This window comes from Gymnoscopelus braueri, assembly GCF_963280865.1.
Source record: "Gymnoscopelus braueri genome assembly, chromosome: 12".
NCBI classification, from domain to species: domain Eukaryota; kingdom Metazoa; phylum Chordata; class Actinopteri; order Myctophiformes; family Myctophidae; genus Gymnoscopelus; species Gymnoscopelus braueri.
This window is the reverse complement of record NC_137614.1, coordinates 47,159,337-47,185,089: the sequence shown is the minus strand read 5'-3', so window position 1 is coordinate 47,185,089 and position 25,753 is coordinate 47,159,337. Positions and strand designations below refer to the sequence as shown.

The 25,753-nt window shown below is 42.2% G+C and overlaps 2 protein-coding genes across 2 annotated transcripts in view; one reads left to right on the top strand and one right to left on the bottom strand.

Annotated features, from left to right (window-relative positions):
* The window catches only part of slc9a8 (solute carrier family 9 member 8), a 98,816-nt gene extending 93,885 nt beyond the window's left edge, over positions 1–4,931 (bottom strand). Inside the window, exons 1-2 of the mRNA XM_080444283.1 lie at positions 4,674–4,931; positions 1,968–2,149 (exon numbers count right to left, since the gene is read on the bottom strand). Of these exons, the coding sequence (XP_080300409.1) occupies positions 1,968–2,149; positions 4,674–4,855 (364 nt within the window). The 5' untranslated portion in view covers positions 4,856–4,931. The remainder of the gene's footprint in view (positions 1–1,967; positions 2,150–4,673) is intronic.
* Positions 4,932–7,197: 2,266 nt separating this feature from the next.
* Positions 7,198–25,753, top strand: part of b4galt5 (UDP-Gal:betaGlcNAc beta 1,4- galactosyltransferase, polypeptide 5) — a 96,293-nt gene continuing 77,737 nt past the window's right edge. The window contains exon 1 of the mRNA XM_080445592.1: positions 7,198–7,950. Within this exon, the coding sequence (XP_080301718.1) occupies positions 7,845–7,950 (106 nt within the window). The 5' untranslated portion in view covers positions 7,198–7,844. The remainder of the gene's footprint in view (positions 7,951–25,753) is intronic.

Genomic DNA, 25,753 nt, shown 5'->3' with positions numbered 1-25,753 from the left:
ATTGGCTTAGGAATGCGACACAAACAAAAAAATATCCATGACTTCAAGCCTCCATGGGGTGACTAATCGATAGAAAAAAAGTCATTTTGGGGGTGAACTATCCCTTTAATGAGTGATTTAACCACTTAAACCCTATACACTTTGTTGACTGGAGTCCCCCAGGGGTCTATACTAGGCCATCTAAACCAAATCTCTTTGCCGAAAATAGCTGATCTACAAGCTCACAACGTGTCGTGTGTGGTGACACACTGTGAGCTTGTAGATCTGCTATCTTAAGGTCCTTACACACCGGGGCGAATTCTTCATGCGAATAAATACGTTTTTTTTTTAAAACCTTATAAAGTCAATGCAAGCGTCCACATCAGTTTCGCGAAGCGAAAAAGCGTCTTTTAATTATTCGGAACGAGTCAGAATTTTGCGTATATTCGCATATTCGCCGGTGTGTAAGGACCTTTAGGGTTCAGAACGTATAGAGAACTTAAGTGCATAATGGACACTGTTCTGCATGTGGTTTCATCTCATGACAACAACCTTTTCTTCACCCACATCCTTTCCTCTCAACCTGCCAGTAAGTGGTGATGACTACTACTTTGCAGACAGGAAAGAGGGGCCTGAAAAGCTTTTCAAAACCGTATCGATGCAGGTCAACATCTGCAACCCACGATGGCAAAGACGATTCAGCTCGTCAGTTTTAGAATCGCAGGGAGATTCATTTTACCCCATCGCCTTTACTATGCCGTGGGGCCTGGCTGAGGTAAAGATTCAAAGACCCAAGATTCTCCAAATACACAAATGGATCTTGGTCATTGTATGGGCTGAGACTCCATAGAAAAGTGTTTTTTTTTCTTTCTAGCTGCCAGCGCTTTTCTGTCATGCGTTTCTAGAATCTAAAATTTAAGTTGACGATTAATTGTCATACAAATTATTGTGATCAACTTTTGTTTTTGGCATTGCGGATTGGAACATGGATAAAAATGTAATTTCTGTTTGCCTTTTAGGATTCGTAAACAAAAAATGCACGGGCAGATATGACAAATAACTGAAATATACAAAGATTACCAACATATTTAATAAATCTATACTTAAAAAAAAGAACATTAAATAGCGGAAATAGCTGATCTACAACCTTACAACGCGTCAAGCTATTTTTGGAAAATGTTGGAAAATGTATTAACATTTTTCAACATGGAAACGATTATGACAATTATCCAAAACAATTGCGATTATCTCAAATAATTGCGATGAGGCGATTATGTATAATAATAGTGACAGGCCTAGCCTCAAGCTGAAAATGTTTCACCTTTCACTCATCAACATCACTTTCCCATGCAGAGGGTTGGAATAGACACGCCCACAATAATTACGCAGAGGCGTTTCGCTCAGTGCATGTATAGCGCTATGGATATGATAATATCTAGCATTCTGTTATGTTTCGTTTTAAACTGTAATGTTTCATTTCAAACTGTACTGTTTAATATGTATTTACTGTGATGTTGTTTGTTGTTGCACTGCCGTTTGTCCAGTGTTTTTGGTGTTTATAGTGTTCATTGTTCAGTGGACCACAATGGAAACAAGCTGTAAGCTCTTTTTGTGTTGACTTTTTTAAAAGTGTGTTGTTGTTTTGTAATTGTCAATAAATTATCCAAGCAACCAACTACAAAAAACACTTTCTGTGGACAGGGCCCCTTCTGCCAACATCAAGAAGAGACTGAAAAACAGATAGCCTACAGCAGTGGTTCTCAAACTATGTCATGCCAAGGACCCCCAAAATGCTATGTATTTGGCCACGGACCCCCATCTCAAAATATTTTGTTCCAGGGACCCCCAGAAGCAAAGATTTGAGTTAAACATGTTCGCTTAAAAAACATTTTGATGGGGACCTCCTGGAACCACCCCCAAGGACCCCTGGGGGTCCCCAGACCCCACTTTGAGAACCAATGGCCTACAGATACAGGAAGAGTACTGACCAATAACCAGCAGGCTGAAGAATATGGTCATCCCACTGGACTGCTCCTCCTCTTGGGCCTTGACGCCGGTCTGAACAGGCAGGATGGGCTTAGGCGTCGGGGGAGCAGGAGGGGTGGTGGGCCGGGTGGCAGGGTTGGCGGAATGGAGGGTCCCATTGCCAGGACCGTCGGTGTCATTAGACCTGCCGTAGTAAAGAGAGAGGGGATGAAAGGCAAGCATTTTTCACTTTGAATCACCGAACACGGTTTGGTGGTTGTGGTGAAATTAGAGAAGCTCTTGGCTAAGGGTTGGTGGAATGGAGGGTCTCGTTGCCAGGACTGTCAGTGTCATTAGGCCAGCTGTAAGCAGAGACGGTATGAAAGCATTTTCACTTTGAATAACCGAACAAATAGGTTGGTACCGTGGTTGTGAAATTAGAGCAGTGTTTCTCAAACTTTTTTATTTATTTCAAGGAACCCCATTACTCTGAGAGTAAACAAATGGAACCAAATGGACCTGTAAATCCAGTCCATTTGGTTCCATTTGGACGCTCTCATTTGGAACCCCCTCAAGGAACACTGAGGGACACTGGACCCCAGTGGGTTTCCACTGGCAAGTCCCTTGCACCACACCGTCGTTTCCATATACAAGGACCAGGGCCAAAGTGGGCTCAATGGGGCCGAAGAGGGCCCACACCAGAGTGGGCTGAGGCAGGCCAAACAGGGGCCAACCGGTGATGTGTAATGCAGTGGTTCTCAAACTATTTTGTGCCAAGGACCCCCAAATTGATATGTATTTGGCCACGGACCCCCATCTGAAAATGTTTCGTGCCAGGGACCCCCAGAAGACAAGATTTATGTAAAAGAATAATTCTAAATTATTCAACAATTTCCAAACATTTCCAATATTTTTCAAATAATTTCCAAAAATAGCAGATGTACAAGCTTGTACATCTGCTATTTTTGAATAGCCAACATATAAATGGTTAAAGTGGTTAAAATGATTGTGACGCTGTAATAACTACTTTTGCTGGGCCACTCGGTCACAACGCGGGGAGGCGGGACATGGGAAGTGGAGAAGAGTGTGAGAGAGGAGCTAAAGTTTTACAAAATGATTAAAAATGTTTAACGGCAACGCCGATCCAGGCCGATTAAATTAATGCAGCTTTCCGCGTCATACTACTGCAGTTGGGGGTACCTTTGAGAAATCTCTGCAACTTCTAAGCGACGAGATATTTGCCCGAGACCAGACAGTGGTAGCCGCGAGTACGAGAGAGAGTGGTTTGAGCGTCAAGGGACCCTGGATACCGCCTTCCAAAATACAAAAAAGGTAAACAGGGTCCCGAAAGGGGCTAGTGGGTCACCAATTTCATCCAATCAGGAGCGGAAACCCATTTATCAGCTAATATTATAGTGTTCCAGTTCCAACTTTGTCATCTCATTTCTTTGTGTCATCACTTCCAATTTCACTTATCCTGTACGAGTTTGCTCTCCTGATTGCATAAAATTGGTATCCCGACCTGAAAATAAATGTTCTGTTGACTAAAGAGCTGGAGAGACAGGTTAACCCTGTTACTGAACAAACACTAGTAGTCTATAATACTATAGCACTGATTACTATGGAAATATATAGCTATTTAAAGGCATATTGTGTAACTTTGCCCTGCGTTTACATAACAAAACAATACATAATTTTTTTTGTACCCATTATTTCGCTCTATACCAGCAGTCACGCTGGAGTAGTGTGGCGGTGTTTACCTGCAGACAGAAACACATTGCCCTCTCGCAGCGTTTTGGTGTTTACACTGTTTGTCTACCAAAACAAACACCAAAATACAGCGAAAGGCCCATGTTGTGTGCTTCTGCAGGTAAACACCACCATGCCATCCTCCTCCAGTGGCTGATGGACTGCTGGTATCGAGGGAAATGATTCTTTCAAACTTATTTTAACAAAAATATGTATCACTACTACTACAGCACCTTTAAACGGGGAAAGCACCCGTGTCATTTTAGATCTGTTTGTTGGCTATTCAAAAATAGCAGATCTACAAGCCCAGCTTGCACATCTGCCATTTTTGAACGTTTTTGAAAAATCTTGAAAGTGTGAGAACTATTGATTTAGAAAGCATTTGTAGACTCGGCCTCAGGTCTTATAAATGGTTACAGGGTTTTAGCAAGCGAGACAGTGTACAGGAGGAGGGCTTCATGGCAGCTGGCAGGTGCAATTATCTAAGGTGTAAATTAACTAAGTACATGTACTCAAGTACTGTACTCTTGAGGTGTTTTTTACTTTACCGGAGTATTTCAAATTTTCAGTACTTTTACTTCTACTCCACTACATCTCAGAGGCAAATATTGTACTTTTAATCCACTACAATTATTTGAAAAATATAGTTACTAGTTACTTTGTAGATTTTGATTATCATTACAAAACATCATTAACCACTTCAGCCCATTTGAATAGCCGTCAGTATATACAATGTTATATTGATACCAATACTTTTACATTTTGAATTCCAGACTTTTACTTGTAACAGAGTATTTCTACATAACAGTATTGCTACTTTTACTTAAAGTAAAAAAGTGTGAGTACTTTTACCACCACTGTTACAGGGTCCTTTTAGCAAGACAAGACACCACCACTGAGGGCTTCATGTCAGCTGGCAGGTGAAATGATTACGTAATAATTATCACTTTTAGTGTAATAAAAGAAAAAAGCCACCAAACCTGACAGGCTGTCCATCTTTCTGCAGGTCCTTCACATCATCATGTGTTAATGTTTGCTGGTTATTCTCATCAACGGGAGGAACTATCTTATTATCCACACCTCCATGTCCCTCCTGGACACACGGGCTCGGTGTCAACAACAACAATAACAACACAACACATTCACACACGATGCCTTTCATCCTTACACACAAATATACACACAGTACACATTAAACAACTGACACTAACAACAGCTCCATGTCGACTCTTCCATGTTATGTGTTTGGCTGCTTGCTACACGTTCACACTTCCTTGTTCCTGGTTAAGCCCCGCATGGGAGTTGTAGTTCTTTGTTTACCATAAACTATATATCTTGTAATGAAAGGACGCGTTTTACATGTTTTCATTTAGAAAATATCTACAGAGCGAGTAATTGTACTGTCTTCATGTACTCTGTTTTAGTTTAAAGTGGTGCAACATGTAATATTGACCGGCCTGACGTTATTGTTGCGTACTTCATTTCCCATGAGCGCTTGTCAACCAACCGAGCGAGTTTTAGAAATGTGGCTTCCTGGTTTTTGTAGTTCCTGGGCTGAGTAGGCGTGTCGATCCCCCGATCTATAGTACACGCTAATGGCAGGGTGTGACACAGTCAGACACACACACACACACACACACACACGCACGCGCGCACACGCACACACACGCAGGCACACACGCGCACACGCTCGCTCGCACACACACACACACACACACACACACACACACACACACACACACTCACACACACACATTTGATGAACCAGCTTACAGAGAACAACACATGGTTCTTAAAGTGTGGGGTCCGCCAGTCCGGGGACCCCCAGGCCCCAGGGGTCCTTGAGGGGGTTCAAGGGGGTCCCGAGCAAAATGTGTTAGCATGACAAATCAGTTTAACCATTTTAACTCTAGGCTAAGGCTAATAGGCCTAGGCTATAGAGTTATAACTTATAGGCAGCTTTTTTGAAAATAGCAGATCTACAAGCTCACAACATGGCACAAAGGCATGCTGTGGGCTCGGCTTGTAGATATGCTATTTGAAATAATTGTGTCTTGAAAACAATGTGGGATAAACATCTTAACACAAATTATTGTATGGGGGGTCCTATAGCTGTGGCAGCTGGCACAATATATTTGCAGATGGGGGTCTGCGATGCGGTCAAATACATATTCCTTTGGGGGTCCTTGAAAGTTTGAGAAAATATGAGAACCGCTACTGCCACTTTGAAATCTATTTATGTTATAATGGTGCTCTTTAGCACCAACATTCAAATGTAAAGCAAATGTCTTGAATATTTGTTCATTGCTTAATAATGAATTGTCCAGTTAATAGCTATAGCTTTAATTGCTTTTTCCCACTTGTCAACATAAACCAATGGTTCTCAAAAGTGGGGTCTGGGGACGGCACAAAGTGACACCCTGTGAGCTTGTAGATCTGCTATTTCTGAAAAATCATAATAACATTTTTAAAGCGTACTAAAATCTTCTCTTCTGGTCCCTGACACAAAACATTTTCAGATGGGGGTCCGCAGCCAAATACATTTTGGGGGTCCTCATTAACATGAAAAAGTTTGAGAACCCCTGACATAAACATAAAAAATGTGTGAGCGTTCAGGTTACCAAATGGGTCCGTGTTTATTTCCTGTTACAGTGTTTATGAATATAATAAGAAGGGGGAAGGAGGAAGAGAAAAAAAAGGAAAAAAAATTGGACCCAAACTGTAGTGTTCCCTAGCAACGCCATTCCAATGACAAGGCTCTATATTGTTGAGTTATTATCAACATGATTATTCAACAATCAGTTTGGCCACTGGCCAAGCGAGCCTCAAAGACTGGATTATATAGAGTTTAAGGATGCAGCAGTTATAATCGAACTATAATCAATTTAAATCGATTCTGGAAAATATCAATAATTAAAAAAAAAAAATCTATTATTAACCTATTCCTATTTTGGGCATGTCATTATAGGCAAAAAGTAAAATAAACATTAATATAAAAAAAAGTCAATAGTGAAAATAACGATCTTCTATTGTCACTATTGACATTCTATTTTTACTTTTTGCCTATAATGCCCATAATATGAATATGTTAAAAATAGATTATTTTATTAAATTATTGACATTATTTTTCATAAGCAATAATAAATGTCACTATGCGACGAAGTATAAAAGTAACACTTAAGTGGTTAATCGCTTAAAATGTATTTTTAATAAAACTTGCTTCTTCATTATTAAATTAATACAAATTAAAAAAAGCAATCGACAGAATAATTAGCTAAAGAAAAGAACTAACCGCGCGCACGCACGCACACACACACAAACACACACACACACACACACACACACACACACACACACACGCGCGCGCGCGCGCACACACACACGTCACGAACACACGCGTGACGCTCTCTATGGTGTCTGTGTGTAAAAAGCTACTTTTCCTGAACGCCCACTTTGAGGTAGGTGCAGCAGCAGAGCAGCTCATTTTCGCAGCGCCCTGCTCTAGCTCGGCAGTCGGTTCATTCATACTAGGGAGGGCTGTGTGTATGCACCCACACACACACACACACACACACGGGAGCGGTATGATGAGCCTCCACTGATCACCAACCACGCCAGTTTCGACTGCACCATCATCATCTTCATCATCCGCAGCAGCAGTTCTATATATTGTCAAAAGAAGAAGATAATCTCCTGATGTTGGACCCTATATTCTCCTCCTCCTCCGATGCTGAAGAAGAACCTAATCTCCTGGAGGAGGAACACATGATCATCGATCCATCGGAACACATTTCTGATTGATTTATTTATTTATTGGAGCTCTCCCTCTCTCTCTCTCTCTCTTTCTCTCTCTCTCTCGTGGTCTCTCTACCAACCGAAGCAGCCCTGACTCCCTCACTGCCGCATACAGCGCTCCATTCCGGGGGAGAGACCGACCGAGATCCTTCCCCTGCCTTGCCTGCATGCATCTGGACTAAAATCTCTTTCTTTTGGACTAAAAAAAAAGGATAATCGGAACCGGATTTTTGTGTGTGTGTGTGTATATTTTTTTTAATCTCCCCCCACTGTACATAGAACACCGGGTTGTGTTGTTGGCCCTGATCCTGATCGATCCCTAGTGTGTGGGTTTTGTTGCTTATTTAGCTTGTATAATGCCGAGACATTTGCGTTTTCGGAGAAGGTCATTCCTGGGGCTTTTATTCCTCTTCTCGCTGTCCACCTCCGCGTTGTATTTCATCTACTCAGCCCCCGGCATCGGTAAGTTGATCTTCATTACGATTTATGTTTTATATGATCTTATATGGGGGGGAAATGGATGGAAAAAAAGGTAATCTAGTCATACGGTGTGATCGGAGAGGAGTATAGGGGTGAGGCTACAGTAGACCATGGTGTGTTGTTTGCTCATGTGTGACAGGCAGCAGAGCAGGAGAACAGAACGGGGAGTGTTTGACAGCCACCATGCGCCTCTTTTTTTTCTGATGACTCTCAATCACCGCATCTTACAGCCCCCTCCCCACCCCCCAAAACTAAAAAAAATCAGATCTACAAGCTACCAACGCATTGCATCGCTACGTAGATCATTGGTGTCAGAAGTGGGATAATGTATGTAGCGTTTCACACACACCCCGAGCCGGAATCGAACCCCGGTCTCCGGCTCGGCAGACCCGGGGCAGGTAACAAGCAACGCCACGCCGAGAGAAGAGACCATTTGGCCGCGGACCCCCATCTGAAAATGCTTTGTGCCAGGGAGGGACCCCCAGAAGCAAAGATTTGAGTTAAAAAATGTTCGCTTAAAAAAATATTGATATTCAAAGCTATGCACACATTTTCAAGATTTAAAAAAATAGCGAGTGCTGCGCTATGAGCTTGTAGATCTACTATTTTTTGAATAGCCAAAGCTAAGTGGTTAAAAATGATTGTGCGGCTATGTTAACTAATTTAGCGGGGGACCCCCTGGTACTCCCCACCCCCCCCCCCCCAAGGACCACTGGTGGTCCCCGGACCACTGGTTGAGAACCACTGTTTTAGAGGAGTAAGTTATGGACGGGTGTTTGGGGAATTTGCGGGGTCGCTAGACTATGTTCTTTTTCAGCTTGTAGATCGCATTATCTTTTTTTTTTTGGCAAAGCAGCGACAGTCACCCTCCCTCCCTCCTCCCTCCCTGGTTGCCATGGAGTATAATCAGTCTTGTCACAAAAAGTAGCCCCCAGAAACCCAGAACAAACGCACCTGGCTGCCATGGAGGGATTTAAGATAATCGTTCATGTCTTTTTTTTAGGTTGAAAACATTGTATAAAGTATTGTAGTAAGTATTGTACCAAGTCATTTCTTTCTATAGCCAACATTCCGAATAGATGATGAATGATATAGCCTATTAGGTGAGCTAGTTTTGCTTCCATCAGAATAGGATATCTGGTATTTGATGACTGTGTGAGCCCTCTTGAATTCTTTAAATGTCATTGCAACACATCACACCACACGCAATATCACATGCTTTTCCTCCTGTATTATTCCATGATGTATACTAACTGAATCACTCCTAAATAATTGAATTGCTGATTCATCTCCCTTGGCACTCTCTCTCTCTCTCCCCCTGTGTGTCTCTCTCTCCCCCGTGTGTGTGTGTGTGTGTGTGTGTGTGTGTGTGTGTGTGTGTGATAGTTAGTTTTGTGGTTTCAATAGACACACACACACACACACACACACACACACACACACACACACACACACACACACACACACACACACACACACACACTGAGGCAGGTCTTTTACTAACTAAAGGGCATGGTCCATTCATCCTATATTGCCTCCTTTTTTAGATATGCAAGGCCATCGCTGTTGGCTAATCTCCCATCATTATTGCCCCATGTGATGGCCGAACCTCTGCCACTTTATGGTCAGAGCTTATCTCGTTGTCTAGGATTCATTGTAAAGGTGGGTGGGATTTTATCCGACTTTGTCCTTGGGGGTTTGTTCCAGGTATATGTGTGTGTGTGTGTCAATAGTTTTCCGTTTGAACTTCAACGTAACTAGTTTGTGATTGAAATTGTTCCATGGTTTTGAAGTTTTCAACAGCTAAGCAACAATATAAGCATTTGTAGCAGTAGTGGCTCAGCCTCAGAGTCTCTGCCTGATGACCGTAAGCCTAGTGTCTCCCCAGGCTGAAAGAGGGAATTCCCCTTTAGGCTAGTGGTTAAGATGTTGGAGTTCCACGTGGGGGACCTGGGTTCAAATCTTGGGTGTTACACGTTATCAATGTTGTATCCGGAAGCCAACCAGGAGTGGTGGAAAAAGTACACACATTCTTTACTTAAGTAAAAGTACCAATACTGCGATATAGAAATACTCCGTTACAAGTACAAGTCCAGAATTAAAAAAATACTTGAGTATAAGTAGTATAAGTAGAGTATAAGTATTGACATCGAATTCTACTTAAAGTACCAAAAGTAAAAGTACTAAAATGTTTGAAAATAGCAGATCTACAAGCTCACAACACGTCGCATCTTGTAGATCTGCTATTTTCAAATAGCCTAGATATAAAATAGGGCTAAAGTGGTTAATGTATTTTTTATAATGTAATAGTTTATATCTGAAAAGTAACTAATAACTAAAGTTTTCAAATAATGGTAGTGGAGTAAAAGTACAATATTTGGATCCGAGATGTAGTGGAGTAGAAGTAAAAGTATTGGCAATTGCAAACACTCAAGTAAAGTACAAATACCTAAAAATTGTACTTAATTACAGTACTTAAGTAAATGTACTTAGTTACTTTACACCACTGCCAACCAGGATTCCACATTGGACCCATTTGGTTTCCATTTGTACACTCTCAGAGTTAAATACACACTGAGGATGTTACAGGGTCGATTGGAGTCCCGGAAATAAAAATGGGGGGTCCATGTATATCAAACTGTGGGGTCCTTGGAATGAAAAAAAAAGATTGTGCAACACTGGGCTAAGGGTTGCATTTAGTCTGCTTTTGACAGCATTAATCTGTGAACCCAATAGGTATCCCCCTCTGGGGTCACCACCTCAATTTTTTGTTAGAACAGGAACTCGCTTTGGCTCCTCCCCTTTCTTTCCCCACTTCCTCCCGGGTGCTTCTGTTTTATTCTTACTAACGACAACACTACTTGTTTAGGGCAGTGGTGCTTCTGAAAGATTCTGCTGTTAGCAGAATCCAATCTGGACAGATTAGACGGCATGGACGTGGCATTAATAGTTAAATGAGTGGATGCTGCTCACCAGTATGAGGCAAATAGGAGGTGCAGGTAACACTTCCCCAAGGTGACGGTTTTAGGAAGTTGCAACTAGGAACCTTTTCCTATTTACTTTAGAGTCCTTCTAAGCAGGATGTGGCCCTTGAGACACTCTCAGATGGATATCCTGTTTTGCAGCTTACTGAGTAATGTGGACGGTTAGGTTAGGGTTAGGGTTAGGTTAAGGTTAGGTTAAGGTTAGCTTAGGTTAAGCCTATGCCTAAAGCCAGTGATCCTTTTTCATTGCACAGGTCCCCGTTTGGGGCCACCACGGAACCCCATTTAATACAATCCTGTGTATGTATTGTACACTCTCAGAGTTTCAGACCCGGCCGTAAGGGTCTCTAGTTGGACCCTTGATGCTCCCTGGACCCGACGTTGAGAAACAGTGCTTTTAAACGTTACAGACTTATCCAAACAACATGTGTTGCTAGTTTTGGAATTGCGTTTGGAAATTTGGTTCCCAAAAAAAAACAGGAAAGCATTGATTGTATGTCCTGAAACAAGGCTGTCAGGAAATAGACTGCACTGCAATGAGACAAAGCGTGTATCACTCTTATGTACCTTAAGTCACGCATGTGTAGACTTTCTAAAACATCAAAGGGGAAAGCTGATCCGTCTTACCCAAATGGATATTGATCCACTCGCGTTTTCAGTTTTTTTTTCCTTTTTCAAACCTGCACCGACCAACGTAATCGATAATTGAATCAATTCCTACACGAAGGACAGCGAAATTGACGGGAATAGCCTGCGTAGGTCCCAATAGGTGCGAGCAGCAGTGATTACCGCCCTAATGCGGAGTGAATAAATCTTTTGAACAATCAAGTACACTAGCTGCCTCAAAAACAATGATTGGCTTTTGTTCACGTGGCCCTCTTATTATTTTTTCCTTCCCTTTTTTCCAAGCTCAATTATTGATGCGCTCTGTTTCCTGATGGCAAGCTGGTGGTTGCTCTGCCAAAAGCTATATCCTCTTGGGACATGATTGTAGGTCTTTAATAACCAACCACATGGCTTTACTGGGGGCCTGTTCCTACAACAAGGAACCAGTAGCAACCAGTACATTAATTATAGATGGCAACCCCGGGAGCAAAGGGCTGCTGGCTTCTGCCGCTTTGTGTTGCTAAAAGCTGGGAGTTTATAAGCCTTACTTCCTCAGCACTTAGGGGGGCAGTGTTGGCAGAATTTGCGAGTCCAGGTCTACGAAAACGAGGCCCAAAAGAGGCAATTTTACCACTTGAACCCATCGGCTATTTGAAAATAGCCCGATCTACAAGCTCACAATGTGACGCGTTGTGATGCGTTGTGAGCTTGTAGATCTGCTATTTTCAAAAATATTTGAACAAATGAAAAATATTTTCAGATGGGGTCCTGACATGAAATCGTTTGAGAACCAAACAACATTAGACAGTACAGCCCAAAAAACAGCAACCCAATATTTACAAGCAACTTAACAGAAAAAACAAGCCCCAAAGTCGTTTGTACTAAGCGGACATGGCAACACTGCTTGGGGGCCCCTTTCTAAGGGTTGGTGAGGTGGTCTTGGTTGTAGCTCTGGTGGTGGGGGTCAGTCAGTGAGCTGTGAGCTGCTATAGGAGGTGGAGGAGCGAGATAAGGGGCTAAAGGTAAAGGGAGAGTGGGGGGAAGGGCTTAAGGGGAGGGAGGAGGTCAGGAAAGAAGATGCTTAATGTGTGTGTGTGTGTGTGTGTGTGTGTGTGTGTGTGTGTGTGGTGGGAGCGGCCAGCAGCACTGAATAGATAAAGCCTGGGGTTATGCTTAGTTGCGGGCGGGGTTTCTGCACGCCGAAAATAGCCGATCTACAAGCTCACACCGGCTATTTTCTGTCATTGTAAGCTTGTAGATCTGCTATACCCAGCATTTCCGACACCTGCCTGCAACTACATATAAAGCAGGCTTATGGAGGGGAGGTAGAGCTATAATTCAGAATGAAAGAGGGGAGAAGAGAAGGGGGGGGGGGGGGACCGATTGGAGAGGAAATCCAAAAAAGGTGTGCACAGAGCAGCGGAGGGGGGGATGCAGAGGAGGATGAACACATCATGAGTTAGATTCCTCATGCTGCATTGCACATCGGGGGAAGCCATTCGCAGCCACCTGAGCAGGACTTCCCATGAAGGCCCTGTGGGGTTTGTTGTTTCAATGCAGCAAGCCCGCCTGCTAGCTCTCCATCTCCTTTCTCTTTCGCTCTCTCTCTCCGTATCGTTTTCCCCTCTCTGTCTGTCTGTCTGTCTCTCTCTCTCTCTCTCTCTCTGTGTGTCTCATTTCAATTCAATTCAGCTTTATTGGGCATGAGAGAAACATATGTTTGCACTTGTTGTTTACAAGTATAAAACAGAGCTACAGTATGTTGCCTTGCAACGTAGGAATATATAAACGATCTTACAAAACCACAAGAATGTTCATTTGCTGTTAGAAATAGTCCTATGTACACATGTGGGCAACGGTAGCTCGGTATAAAGATGCTGTCTCTTTCTCCTCTGCTCTCTTCTTTCACACATGTGTACACATACATATACATTAAGCGCCCATATGAGCTCACATTCTCCTATTGGCCCCCGAGCAGGATGGCATTACAGGGCTGGCCGATGCGGCAAGGGCCACAGCTGGGGCCTGATTGCAGCAGTTTATTTAATTAAAACATGAGGGGGATCCCTCCGGAGTGGCAGCGGGCTCTATACAGTGAAGGCACACAGCAGAGCCTCTATTTATAGGAACGGCAAACGCGCTCAGATACACAGACACACACCTCCGCACCCGGGGAGAATAATGTGGAGACGAGAAGCCAGGTGCTTCCCTTTGTCTCTGGAGAGGAGGCTCATCCGCCTGTGTGTGTGTGTGTGTGTGTGTGTGTGTGTGTGTGTGTGTGTGTGTGTGTGTTCTGTATACTGTATGTGTCACTAGAATACATATTGTATGGTAGATTTTGTGTGTCGGTGGGGGAAGCCTACACTCGTTCGCTGCCTCGTGCCGCCGCACTACTAACGTGGATTTGCAGGAAGGGAAAGCCATAGTTTTATCGCATTGGCTTAAAAGATTATTAGCAAGCTATTGTAATTGCTGGAATTCCCTCTTTTGCCCGATACTGTAGTACAGTACATTGGTTGGGGTCTTTTTGGCACACAAGACGCATTAGCAATGGTCCACTAGTAAAAAAAAAGAATGTGCCAAATGTGATGCTCTGTCATGGTCAACACGGTAGGCCTAATTTACTTTCTGTTACGTGGTGGAGTCGAGCACCAAAAATGGCAGATCTACAAGCTCACGACGCGTCGCGTTTGTGACGTGTTGTGAGCTTGTAGATCTGCTATTTTTGGTGCACACGACACTGTCATACTGGTTTCATACAGACCTTTTTAAAAACACAGTTCAATGTAAGAACTAAAGCTGCTGAGCAAATTTGCCACTTGTACCTTTCTAGCTATTTTCAGTAAAACATTTAAGGGAGAATTAACATGACAGATGACACTGTGTGTATCATCAAATATTGTATGACACAGTGCTATACTATGGCATCCAGAATTCTGTCTTTAACTAAGCATGTTTGTTATTTTTTTCCCACATAACAAGGCATTTGGTTCACCTGCTTTAGCTGCTACACAGAGCTTAGTTTGGATTTAGAACAGGACTCTCTCAGGTCGACATTTCCATTGAAATGTGTTCCTCCACATTATACAGTAGTTTTTTTTCAGCATAGTTGCAAAAGCAGGAAGTAGGCCACTGACTTTTGTGCTTACTTATTCATTTATAATTGACCGGTGCACTCTAAGGCTTGTGCCAAACTCCACATTTACAGCTGCCCTGTATTGTACTGTATCTCCGTCACTCACACACGCACGCACGCACGCACGCACGCACGCACGCAAGCACGTGCGCGTACATGTCACTATTTCCCCAAACAGGAACTACATTATGGCTTTTATCTTCCACTTCCACTGAACCAGGTCCATTTGGGTACTTAATTTGAGTTAAATTAACACTGAGGATCTTTACAGTGCAGATTGGGGGTCCCGGACATGGAAAACATGGCATCAAATGGGGGGTTTGACCGTGGCCTAATTGATGCATTAAAAAATGGGGTGGTCCTTGAAATCCAAAAGTTTGAGATTCACTGCTGTAGGCATATCCTTCTAGATGTACGCGCAGGTGTGTAATTCCTTCATGTTTTAGGGTTAGACAGATTCATGATAAAGCCATCACACGCTTAGCACTCACAATGGTAAATGACACTGATCATCTCATCTCAACCATCACTTTACAATCTGGACAGAGATATAGAACTTTGAGATGGAAAAAGGTTTGTTTTGTCCACTCACTCAACCATTGCAAGCGCTTAACAAACTGCCTGGCTGATATGATGTTTGTGTACTCTCTCTGGGTACTGTATTACTTATGTATTGTCTTTATGTTGTGTTGTATTTTGTTGTGTTGTGTTTTTGTTATTGAACAGGCTTGTGAAGTGGAATATCCCTCTGGGACATAAATTAATGGAGACTGTTATTATCTTACATTCATCAGTAGTGATTTAAACCAAAAACCAAAGCACGACAGTAAAAAAAAAAAAAAAAAAAACAGTACCTCAAGATATTTGCCTGTGCAGGAGTGAGGTGTTAAAAGCTTTCTGTAAGTGTGTCAACATGTAGCTCAATAATTGTGGTCTGTCTTGGATGTTTTTTTTCGACGACTCCTGTGTCTGTATACAATGCCTGGCGAGGCAGAGAGATGGCTTTGTAGACGGTCCAACAGGGTTTTTGCGGTGTGATGCTGACTCGGGTCTCCGTCATCACTTCAGTGGTGATGAGTTAAAGGAGCATTTCACCCCTGGAAGAACTTAGTCACTCAATCTTAATAATATTTGTAGTAGATAACAGTAGCAAAATTTGAAATTTGCACCCTATGGCCAGAAAAATATAGAAGTCTGTGTGTTTGACTGGGGTTTGACTGGACTGCTGCATTACTACAATGACCATAATGCTTTGGGGCTCTGCCCTTCCTTGTGGGGTGGGGAGGCTGCGTGGGGGTGTGGTCTACATTGTAGTCAGGAAATAAGGTGAGATAAAGAGACTATGAGTCAAATGACTCATAGTCTCGGAGGATATGGATATTGGATAACAATCTAAAAATACAGATAAAACACAAAAAACACACCAGGATCATGTTTATGGGTCCTAGACCTAGATAAAAATAGGGGTTTGATGCAAAATCAGCGAAATGTCCCTTTAAGATCTGTGGTTCTCAAACGTTTTTATGTCAAGGAACCCCCAACTATTTGGCTGCGGAGAAACCCCCATCTGAAAAGGGTGTGTGCCAGGGGAAACCCCCATACAAGATGTTTGTAGTGATGATTCATGATTTTTCTAAATGTTTAAAACATTGCCTAAGTATACAATATAGTGGTTAACCCATTAAGTATAATACCTGAGGCCGATTCTACAACATTTCTTCTAAATCCAGTTTTTTGAAAACACCCCTGGAACCCCCTCAAGGACCGCTGGAGGGGGGGTCCCTGGACCCCAAATTGATAACCACTGCTTTGTAACCAGTCTAGGAAGGTTTGTGGTGGGCTGCTGACTTGTGTATCCGTTAATGAGTTAAGCCTTATGCTCCGTTAACGCGATGTAATGATGTCGCGTGCCGAGAGTATAGCAGAGACCTACACGCTCTAGCTTTGTGAGCTTGTAGGTCTGCTATTCTCGGCCGCTATCGGCGCGCGCGACGCAGCATGAATTGGGGCGTCTGAGGAGCAGCCATGCAGCCATGCAGCCTGCAGTATCTTTCTCTGTTCATTCTCTTCCTTCGGTGATGATGCTGGGCACTCCTTTTCCTGTCAGACTGCTTCCAAAATAAATCTGTTTTTCCCAGAGCGATTTTTTACATTTCCCCTGACACATCTACTGTGTGTGTGTGTGTGTGTGTGTGTGTGTGTGTGTGTGTGTGTGTGTGTGTGTGCGCACGTGTATTACTATACTTGTGAGGACCAAATATCTCCCCACATGTATATTGTACAGTATATACATTTATATTGTAGTACAATTTGAGAAATGGACATTGTGAGGAAATAGTAGTCTACAAAATAAACGGTGGTTTGATGGCAATTAAAACAAAAATATATGTTTAGAGTTCAGGTTATAAGGTTAGATCAGGCATTTAGAGGTTCGTTTTAGGGGTTAGGTTGATGCCTGATTCATGAAAATGTCCTCACAAGTATTGTACAATGTAAGTATAGTTAATACAAACACGCGTGTGTGCTCACCTTCCGCCTGTTCAATTGTATGCCCATTTGTTTTTGCAAGCCACTTCCCGCAAAGCTGCCATTTCAGTATAACAATGGGCCATGCTGGCTGCCTTTTTCCCTGGAAGGATTTGAATCCTGATTTGGGTAAAAGCCCTCAGGTGGGGCGGTGGCATATAGGCCTATAGACACACACAAAGAAAGGACTTATACATGAGACTATGCTGCTGCTAGACTGCTGCTGTTTCTGCTGCTATTCAGTGCTTTGCATCTCTAGGCCAGGGGGTCCCTAGATTATTTGCTTAATGTGCAACATTGTTTTCTCACTCGACAGTAAACAAACCAACATACAGTATAAGTGTGTTACAGGGTGTCTGCACACTTCTAAAGTTACAATTTCATGACCTTTTAAAGAAAAATTTAATACCTCGAAAATGAAATGAATACATACAAATAAGACCATTCAAAAGTAATCGACAAACTATATTACAGGCGCTGTGAGCTTGTAGATCGGCTATTGTCACGATATTTATCTGTGGAACCGAGTCAAACTAAATGTAATGCCTCAACTCCTATAATTACAAGTACTTGTCAGGTTGGGGGGGTCCCCAGTTAAAATATGCTTATTTTGGGAGGTTCCCCACCCAGTTCAAATATGACTATTTTGGGGGGTCTCCAGTTCAAATATGATTATTTTGGGGGGCCTCAGTTCAACTATGATGATTTTGGAGGGGTTGCGGACTCGTGGGCTGAAAAGGTTGAGAACCACTGCTCTAGGCGAGGCAGTGCCCTGGATTTTCTGCATGTGTGACGTGAGGACTTTGTTTTGAGTCTAGGACGCTAACTACGGAATTACCCTTGTTAATGTGGGTGACTCATTAACTCTGTTGGGTGGTAAGAAGAGGCAGCAAGGGGTGGAAGAAAGGCTCAGAAGTAACAACAATACCGCAGTGTAGTTTGTTACAAGTAATAGTCCTTTATTCAAAATTGTACTGTATCTAAGTCAAAGTGCAAAAGTATTAGCATCAAAATATCGATGCTGTCGGGCACAAACCTCTTATCTTCATATTCTAACTATTTGTGTTTTTTCATAAATGAACGCTCTACTTGATCATAAAGCAGCAGATCCGCAAGTCCATGCGTTTTGAGCTTGTAGATCTGCTACTTTAGCTTTTTTTTTTTTTTGAAAGGACATATGCGGTTTCCAACCGACAGAGACGATATGTAAAGTAGCACAAGTAAAAGCGGTCATTATGCCGAATGGCCAATTAAGTATATTCAATCATAGATTAATTTTTTTTATTAATACATTGATTAACTATTAATAATCTAAATCCACAAAGTAAGTAACTAGTAAGTAAAGCTGTCAAATAAATGTAGTGGACTAAAAAGTACAATATTGTACTTTTAGTCGAGTGGAAGTATAAATGATCGAGAAATGGAAACACTCGAGTAAAGTACAAGTACCTAGAAGTTGTACTGAAGTGCAGTACTCGAGTAAATGTACTTGAGAAGCAGCATTTGACTTTGAAGACATTGTTCTTTTCCCATCCTGATTTATTAATGACTCCAGCAGATTCAATTAGAGAGCCCATTTATGATGAAAGTTTAATAGAATTGGCACAATTAATTTGTAACCTCTTATGTATAATAGATTGTTTTGTGTTTTGTTTTTTTCTTACCCAACTGTTCCAGTGTTTCCCAAACTGTTTCAGCTTGTGATGCAAAAGTAGTGAATTAACCACTTAAGCCCTATTTACTAGTGAAAATAGACGATCTACCAGTTCACAACACGTCGCATCGTGACACGTTGTGAGCTTTTAGATCTGCTATTTTAGATGTGCTATTTTCACTATTTCTAAAGTTTTTTTAATTCATGGATTTGTTTCAGATTAATAATTAGTTTTTTGTATTTTTGAAAATATTTTGAAATAATAATGAAAAATAATATTTATAGGAAACGTAAACATGGGAATATTTGCCCATGACCCATAAAAGTGGGCGAGTGACCCAAAAATGGGTCCAAACCCATTGTTTGGGGGGAACCAGTGTGGTTTAGAGACATTGAACCAAGCCTGTTGGTTTTTAACTACAGTATGTCACCCCCTCCCTGTGTGTTGTGTTGTAAAGCTGCTGCTGCTTTTATCTCTGGACATGTTTTATAGGCTTTCAATGTTCCAGCGTCTAGCATTGCACTGAGGTTGCCATAGTGCTGTGTTACTGCCCAGACATGGGCATGTGGCCACACTTGTTTATGGTAACAGCTTTGTGTGTGTGTGTGTGTGTGTGTGTGTGTGTGTGTGTGCGTCCGTGCATGTGTGCTAGAGCCAGAGCGATCGATATACATCTGATTGACAGTGGTGTAAAGTAACTAAGTACATTTACTCAAGTACTGTACTTAAGTACAATTTTGAGGTACTTTTACTTTACTGGAGTATTTCCAATTGTCTATACTTTTACTTCTACTCCACTACATCTCAGAGGCAAATATTGTACTTTTACCCCACTACAATTATTTGGAGAAAAAAAAAACTGCTGATTGATATACTGTATGAGACATTTTATTCTTCTTTCGGCTAATTCTCAAAATTAGGGGATTTTCGTGTTGCCATTGTGGATCATCTGTTTGTTTCCATCTGCTTCTGTTCTCCGCATTTTCCTCGGTCACTTCAGTCGTGTCCTCTCTCGCCGCATCCATAAACCTCCTGGTTTATTACTGATGCAATGATATCAGTATAGAGGCAATTATGCAAACTATATGGGCCCTATTTTTGTGCGGTGACTCATGCTTAAGATAATACTGTACTAATCTTATTAGGCATATATATATATATATTTTAATCATTTTTTAAATAGTGAAAAGAACCAATCTACAGCGGCACGTTGTGAGCTTGTAGATCGGCAATTCTTTTCACTATATTAAAATGCGTTTTAAAAAATGAAGAAAGCCAAGGGGCACGGTGGCGCAGTCGGTAGCGATGTCGCCTCACAGCTAGAAGGTCCTGCGTTCAATTCCCGCCGGGGACGCTGTGGGCGCTGGGGGCGTGTTCTCTCCTCCGCATCATCAGCGCCCATACCCATAGGTGCAGGGTTGGCGAAAGGGCCTTTCTGTGTGGAGTTTGCATGTTCTCCCCGTGTCCCCTAGGGGTAGGTACCCTCACAAAAAATTGCAATAACGTGTTCCTTCCACGTGCTATGTCCTACTCCCCCTGTCAGGTGATAAGAAGCGGCCTGCTCACTCCTCATGCATTGAAGGAAGCATGAGCTCAGTTCAGGGCTCTACCCAGGTTGGCAGAGGGAGAGTAGCGCCAGGATTACAAGGCAATTGGCACTGGGTGAAAAAATGGGTTACAAACATCATGGGGTAATTATTTTAAAAAGCCTAAGTAATAAGATTCGTCGTAAGGCATAAGACGGCAAGCAAAATAGAGCCCTGTGAGTCATTATAGTAGAAATGTTTCAAAAATAGTTCATTTTAGATTTAGCTTAGAAAATAGCAGCCCAAGAATAGCACATCTGAGCAACAGTTAAATGAACACGGGTCCAAAATGGTTCCATAAAAAAGAAGAGAAAGTTTAAAAGGGGGATTTTAATAAGGGCATTAAATAAAGAAAGGTCTGGTAAGGTTTATAGAGTGTGAGGCCACAGGAGGACAAGGAGAGAGACAGAGGTGGTCCGGGACCCCTGCCCAAAAAATCACCGTAAACAATGTCCCCGTGGATCTGCTCTCACCACACTCATCATGGGAAACCATGGGATGGCATGTTAGTGTAGGGTTGCCAGGACGATAAGGAAGGGAGTGGGTCCTGGGTAGCGATGGAGGAGCCCTCGGGGGAACCATGGCAACCACAGTGTAAACGTCAGAGACGAGATGGCAGAGACCTTATAAAGTGTCAGCAGGACCCCAGAGGAGTCTGGGGGATTGGAAATCCCAACCCGTCAGTCGGTGGTGTAAAGTAACTAAGTACATTTACTCAAGTACTGTACTTAAGTACAATTTTGAGGTATTTTTACTCAACCGGAGTATTTCCAATTTTCAGTACTTTTACTGCTACTCCACTACATCTCAGAGGCAAATTTTGTACTTTCTACTCCACTACAATTATTTGAAAACTTTAGTTACCATTTACTTTGTGGATTATAGTTATTGTTACAAAACCGACAGTAACCACTTCAGCCCTATATACATTTCGGCCATTTGAAAATAGACTGATCTACAAGCTCACAATGCGTCGAGCTTGTAGATCGGCTATTTTCAAAAGATGTTTTTGAAAACTTGTAAAAACATGTGAATTGGGACGTTCTATATAATGACTGAGTACGTTTACTTATGGTACTTTAAGTACATTTTGATGTAGACACAAGTCCATTTTGAATACGGGACTTCTACTTGTAACAGAGTGTTTCTACATTGCAGTATTGATACTTTTACTTATAAGAAATGTGAGTACTTTTTCCACCGTTGCCGTCAGTCCACGATTTATATTTCTGCACTAGAGAGACTCTCTTAGTTTTTCTTGCGTTTCCGTTTTTCAAAAAAACATCCCATCCATTTCTCAGTTCTCACGCAATTACAGCACGAGCAAAGAGGCTGGGGGGAAACAACCCAACAAAAAACAGATGACTGTGTGTAATAGGCTTGTTTATTCTCTCAACACGGGACCAAAAAGCAAAGCTACTTGCCCTCGAGTTAATATTTCACTCTTCCCCAGCCCACAACCCCACTGGAAATTAGCCTCGGGAGGCCAATCGGATTGATCTGAATAGTGGGATCAATTAAGCAGCGAGCAGAGGAGGGGGAATTGGAGAAACAGGCGTTGCAGGCAGGTCCTCGAGGACAAGGAGATGGATGGCCCGGTTCAAGAACACGCTAGAGAGCCCTATAGCGCTGCTGAACAAGTACAAGCCAAGGCAACAAGCAACGCAATCAGCACAGCAAGCACACTTACAAAGCACATCAACTACCACTGTGCTGACACAGAGAACGTGTGTAACACATAACACACACACACACACACGCACACACGCACACGCACACACTAGAACAGTGATTCTCGACCTTTTTCAATTTAACCCATTAACCCATTCTATCGGGGAACGCATCTACAAATTTCTTCTAAATCCTAACTGGTTTCTGAAAAATGTATGTTGCCATACAGTGGTGCTCAAACCTTTTCATGTCAAGGACCCCCACAATGATATGTATTTGGCCGTGGACCCCCCATCTCAAAATATTTTGTTCCAGGGACCCCCCCCCCATAAGCAAAGATTTGAGTTACAAATGCATTGTGAGCTTGTAGATTGGCTATTTTCAAACGTTTTTTTAATACATCTGAAGACTTGAAATGGGACATTCTGCATAATGAGTACTTTTACTGATGGTACTTAAAGTAGATTTTGATCCCAATACTTTTTTACTTTTACTCAAGATTTGAGTTACAAAATATATATATATATTCAAAGATTTGCAAAAAAATTGCAGATCTACAAGCTCAGTGCCGCGCTATGAGCTTGTAGATCTGCTATTTTTTAATAGCCAAAGAAATCTAAAATGACACGGATGTGTTCCCGGATTTAATGGGATAAGACCTGAGACCGATTTTAAAAAATTGCCTTCTGAATCAGTAGTTCTCACAGTTTTTTGTGCCGAGGGACCCCCAAAATGATATGTATTTGGCCGCGGACCCCAACCACTTTCAAGATTTTTCGACAAATGTTCAAAAAATAGCAGATGTACAAGCTCGAGCTTGGCACGGATGCTCTTCTGGTTTTAATGGATTAAGGACACCCCGAGGTTGATATGCTTTAGGCCACGGACCATGCCCCCCCGCCCATTACATATTGTGTTTCCTTTTTTTTATTTTTATAAATCTTCTCTTCTGGGGTCCCTGGTTAAAAAAAACACTTTTCAGACAGGGGTCCGCGGCCAAATACATATCAATGTGGGGGTCCTTGGCATGGAAAAGTTTGAGAACCACTGCTTTAAGAGTTGTAGCAACCTGTTACTGTGGCCGCGTGCTAAAGTATGCGTGTGGCCCCGCACACTGACATGTGACAGGTACTAAATGCTGTATTAACAATGGAATTTGGTTAAACATCAATAGAAGCGAGAGTTCATTGCCCCTGTGTGTGTGTGTGTGTGTGTGTGTGAGTCACTAGCAGGCATGAGAGCAATCCTCTTACAACCTTTCAGTGACCGCGTGGTCCTTCCCACAAACACACCCACACACCTCTCTCACACACACATGCACACGCACACGCACACACACACACGCACACACTCACTATCTAAACAGAAGTATACAATTTACAATTTGGCCATTTAGCAGACGCTCTTAGCCAGAGCAATTTACTGTACGAGCGCAAAATCAAGAGTAAACAGCAGAGTAACCATGAACCCTGGTCAACAAACGAAAGAGTTAATGGATGAATGGATAGATGAATGGATCATAGATCTTTTGTCGGTCCCATTAGGGAAATATCAGTTGTTATGGCTGTGCTGCAGTTATGCAACTACACGACGGATACGGACAAAAGATACAGCCAGCAGTGAAGTGTGTGTATGTGTGTGTGTGTGTGCCGACACACACACACACACACACACAAGACTGTTTCGACCGATCGACTTTAAACTCGACCTGAGGGATTGTGGTGGCCCATGTGAAATCGGTCGGATCAGCTGTTCTTCAAAATAATATCGATACATAATAGGCCTACCATATATGGGCTCCGTATATGCCTTCCCAACGGGCATCATTCCCAACAGGTATCATTCACAACAAGTATCGTTCCCAACGGGTATCATTCCCAACGGGTATATCAATCCCAACGGGCATCGTTCACAACATCAGCCTAGTAATGATAACGATAACAGATTTAGGTATTCTACAAAACTCTTGTTAGCCCACTACTACACTTGGGATTAGCTAACTTACTAAGGATATCACCAGGTAAACATCACACCTAGCATCTGTCTAAACAGCATGCTACCTAAAAGGTCTGTATGCTTGACCTGAACTCAGCTGGACCGCTTGGGTGTCCTCAGAGTTACGGCAGTGGGGGTGCCAAATTGTTCTGTGATAGGACGTTTATTTGTACCTTAACCACTTGAACCCTAGCATCCCTATTCTGAGGGGAACATAGCAGATCTACAAGCTTATACAGTATATCGGCTATTTTCGGCAAAGGGGTTTGGTGTAGGGGGCAGAAAAAAAAGGGCTGACAGAGTACATATTTTTTAAGTATTGAGGGTTTAAGTGGTTAACTGTCTGAAAATACACATTAACATGAATCCAACACACAACGTTACACAAGTCTATTAAGCTATCTGTGAAAAAGTTTAATCAGCAACACAGTTTTATACAATATGTAGTGGGGGTGGTCCTTGCTTTATTTCTCTATCAGCTAAGCGGTCCTTGGCAGCTAAGGCCAAGGCTTGGCCTGTTCTCTAGTCATCATTGTGTAGGTATCAAAGACAGAGTGAATCATAGTTTGTACAACCGGCTTGGATTTACATGGAAATCTGGTGGGTGACTCATATACTTGGAGTAATTTCCTGTGGAATCTGGCTGCATGGATTCTGTGGTTGTAACTAAGTACATTTACTCAAGTACTGTACTTAAGTAACATTTTTAGGAATCTTTTACTTTACTAGAGTATTTACTACTTTTACTTCTACTCCACTACATCTCAGAGGCAAATATTGTAGTTTTACTCCACTACAATTATTTGAAAACTTTAGTTACTTTATAGATTTAAATCATTATTACAAAACATACATTAACCACTTCAGCCCTATATACATTTTGGCCATTTGAAAATAGCCGATCTGCTATTTTCAAAATATTTTTATAAATTTGAAAACGCGAAATGGGACGTTCTGCATAATGAGTACTTACATTTTTTGATTTATTATGTTGATGCCAATACTTTTGTACTTTTACTCAACTACATTTTGAATTCCGGACTTTTACGTGTAAGGGCACGGTCTCACCGCACTTTTATTTTACCTATAGGGCGGAATCTGCCAATGCTTTGTCAATGCATATGCGTGGAGTCATGGTCTTGCGCATTTTTTTCCAAGAATCCACCCATTTACATTGACAAAGCAATAGCAGATTCCGCTCCAGAGGTAAAACAAAAGTGCGGAGTGACCGTGCCCTAACGTAGTATTTCTACATTGCAGTATTGATTGTATAAGAAAAGTACTTTTTCTACCACTGGGTTTTGAGCTACCACTACCAGTGTACTCATTTGGATACATACTAGAATACTTCTAGTACTAGGCATTCATACTACTAGACTACTAAACGTGTATACTGTACTAGACTCATATGTGGTCTCAGTTCTCTGGAGGGTGCAGCTTTGTGAGGAAGTCTCTGTGCTCACAAATATGTATTGATCGTGTGTGTGTGTGTGTGTGTGTGTGTGGGTGTTTGTGTGTCATGGCAACACATGAGCGAGGTCCATAGTATCAAGTAAGACGCTCCCATGTGGACACGCCCTCAGAAACCTATTGATCCGAGTTTGTATCTCGAGTTGGCCTTCACCT